General features: G+C 43.8%; 1 protein-coding gene across 1 annotated transcript in view; it reads left to right on the forward strand.

Annotated features, from left to right (window-relative positions):
• Positions 1-1,178, forward strand: part of BARX2 (BARX homeobox 2) — a 35,246-nt gene extending 34,068 nt beyond the window's left edge. Inside the window, exon 4 of the mRNA XM_009582017.1 lies at positions 903-1,178. Within this exon, the coding sequence (XP_009580312.1) occupies positions 903-1,154 (252 nt within the window). The 3' untranslated portion in view covers positions 1,155-1,178. The remainder of the gene's footprint in view (positions 1-902) is intronic.
• Positions 1,179-1,675: the final 497 nt, after the last annotated feature.

Genomic DNA, 1,675 nt, shown 5'->3' on the forward strand with positions numbered 1-1,675 from the left:
TGCTTGTGGGATTGGTTATGTGCATAGACAAAAAAGATTGTATTGCTCCATGGAAACCAATGCAGTTTTGAGAGCTGGTATCATTAATTCTTGCTTTTCATATCTTCCGTTCACCTCTTTCACTTATTCTCAGCTTCATGGCCCTTTTCCAGTTAAAATGCTTTTAGAAAGGACAACTGTCCGATAAATCCTGGTGGAAACCATGATGCTGTGACATTCTCCAGTGGAGATGTTTATGTATTCTGATCTGGGAGAGGAGATGCAGTTCTAGACTGTATCTTTGAATGTATGTGACAGCTGCAGAAGTTACTGCCACTTAAAACAAATTTGGGATTAGCTTGGATACAGATCTTTGGTTGGAAGTGTCTTGTTGCTGCAGTGACGGTGTGAAGGGAGAGGGAATTAAACATAGGAACAGACCTGTTTTGCTGACTCCCACCTTTTACACAGAGGAGAGGGGTCTCATGTATCTCACAGAAAAAAAAAAAAGGTTATTTCAGAAGCCAAAGAGGCTGGAGGAAAGGCAGTCAGAGGAAATCCTGGCTAAGGTTCATGACTGTTCTTACTTAGGCTTCAAATAAAGCAAACACTCAGGAAAGGAACTGAATTCTGCATAAAATCTTCTCTGTCTCTAGTGTTGAGGACTGTGTGCATAAGCTTTTGGGCTTCCCATAGGAACTGACTTAGTCACCTGCAGAGTTTTGGGTGTCCTTGCTGGTAACGCTTGCATTTCATTTGATTTATATGAGATAATGGGTGAGCTCACTCCATGAATGCAGGCTGAAATGGTGACCAAGTCATGGATTAACTTTGAGGTCAAAGCCCGGTTGCATCCTTCTCTAAAGGATGTCTCCCAGCAGTGGAGTTCAGATTGATCCTGATGGTTCATCTCTTTGCTCCAGGTGCTGAAGGGTGGACAGGAAGCTCCAACAAAGCCCAAAGGCCGTCCAAAGAAAAACTCCATTCCCACCTCTGAGGAAATCGAAGCAGAAGAGAAAATGAACAGCCAGGCTCAGAGTCAGGAGCTGGAGGGATCTCAAGCCCCCGAGGAGCCTAAATTGACAGAGGAGAAGCCAGAAGTCTCTTTGGAGACAGAGAAGTCTCCAGAACATATAGAAGAGCCCTCCTCAGAGGAGACTATGCCATTAAGTTAAAAGGGAAAACAAGGAGGGAAAGGGGTAAAAAAGAAAAGCAAAAAAAGATAAAAGAGAAAAACCAAAACCAAATATATATATGTATATATATATTTAAATATGTATGTAATTGTGTGTGTGTACCTATGTGTACATGTACATATATATATAAATATATATATATGTAGACCTTGTGTAAAAGTCTAAAGATTGGTCACTTTGTGCCTTTGGGAATCAGCCATCATGGGCCACGGTGGAACAAAGACATCCCGTGTGAGCGGTGACAACCCGTCCCTCCGCTGTGTGCGTAAGCCTTCCCGCAGATAGGGACGGAGGCCTGGAGGTGTTTCCAGAGAAAACTGCGTCTGGAAACCTGAGACAGCTCCTGGCAAGTAAAGGAGAAGTCCAGGGCTCCTTTCGCGTTGCGGGAGGCAAATGTGTAGTGATACGACTGTGTTGGAGGGTTCGGTGTGTTTGCTTGACTTTATCCTTGCCTTTTAAAGTAGCGCAAACGGACGGAGTACTTGGTCTGCTCTCAGATC

The sequence above is a fragment of the Fulmarus glacialis genome, unplaced genomic scaffold, assembly GCF_000690835.1.
Source record: "Fulmarus glacialis isolate BGI_N327 unplaced genomic scaffold, ASM69083v1 scaffold17677, whole genome shotgun sequence".
NCBI lineage: Eukaryota > Metazoa > Chordata > Aves > Procellariiformes > Procellariidae > Fulmarus > Fulmarus glacialis.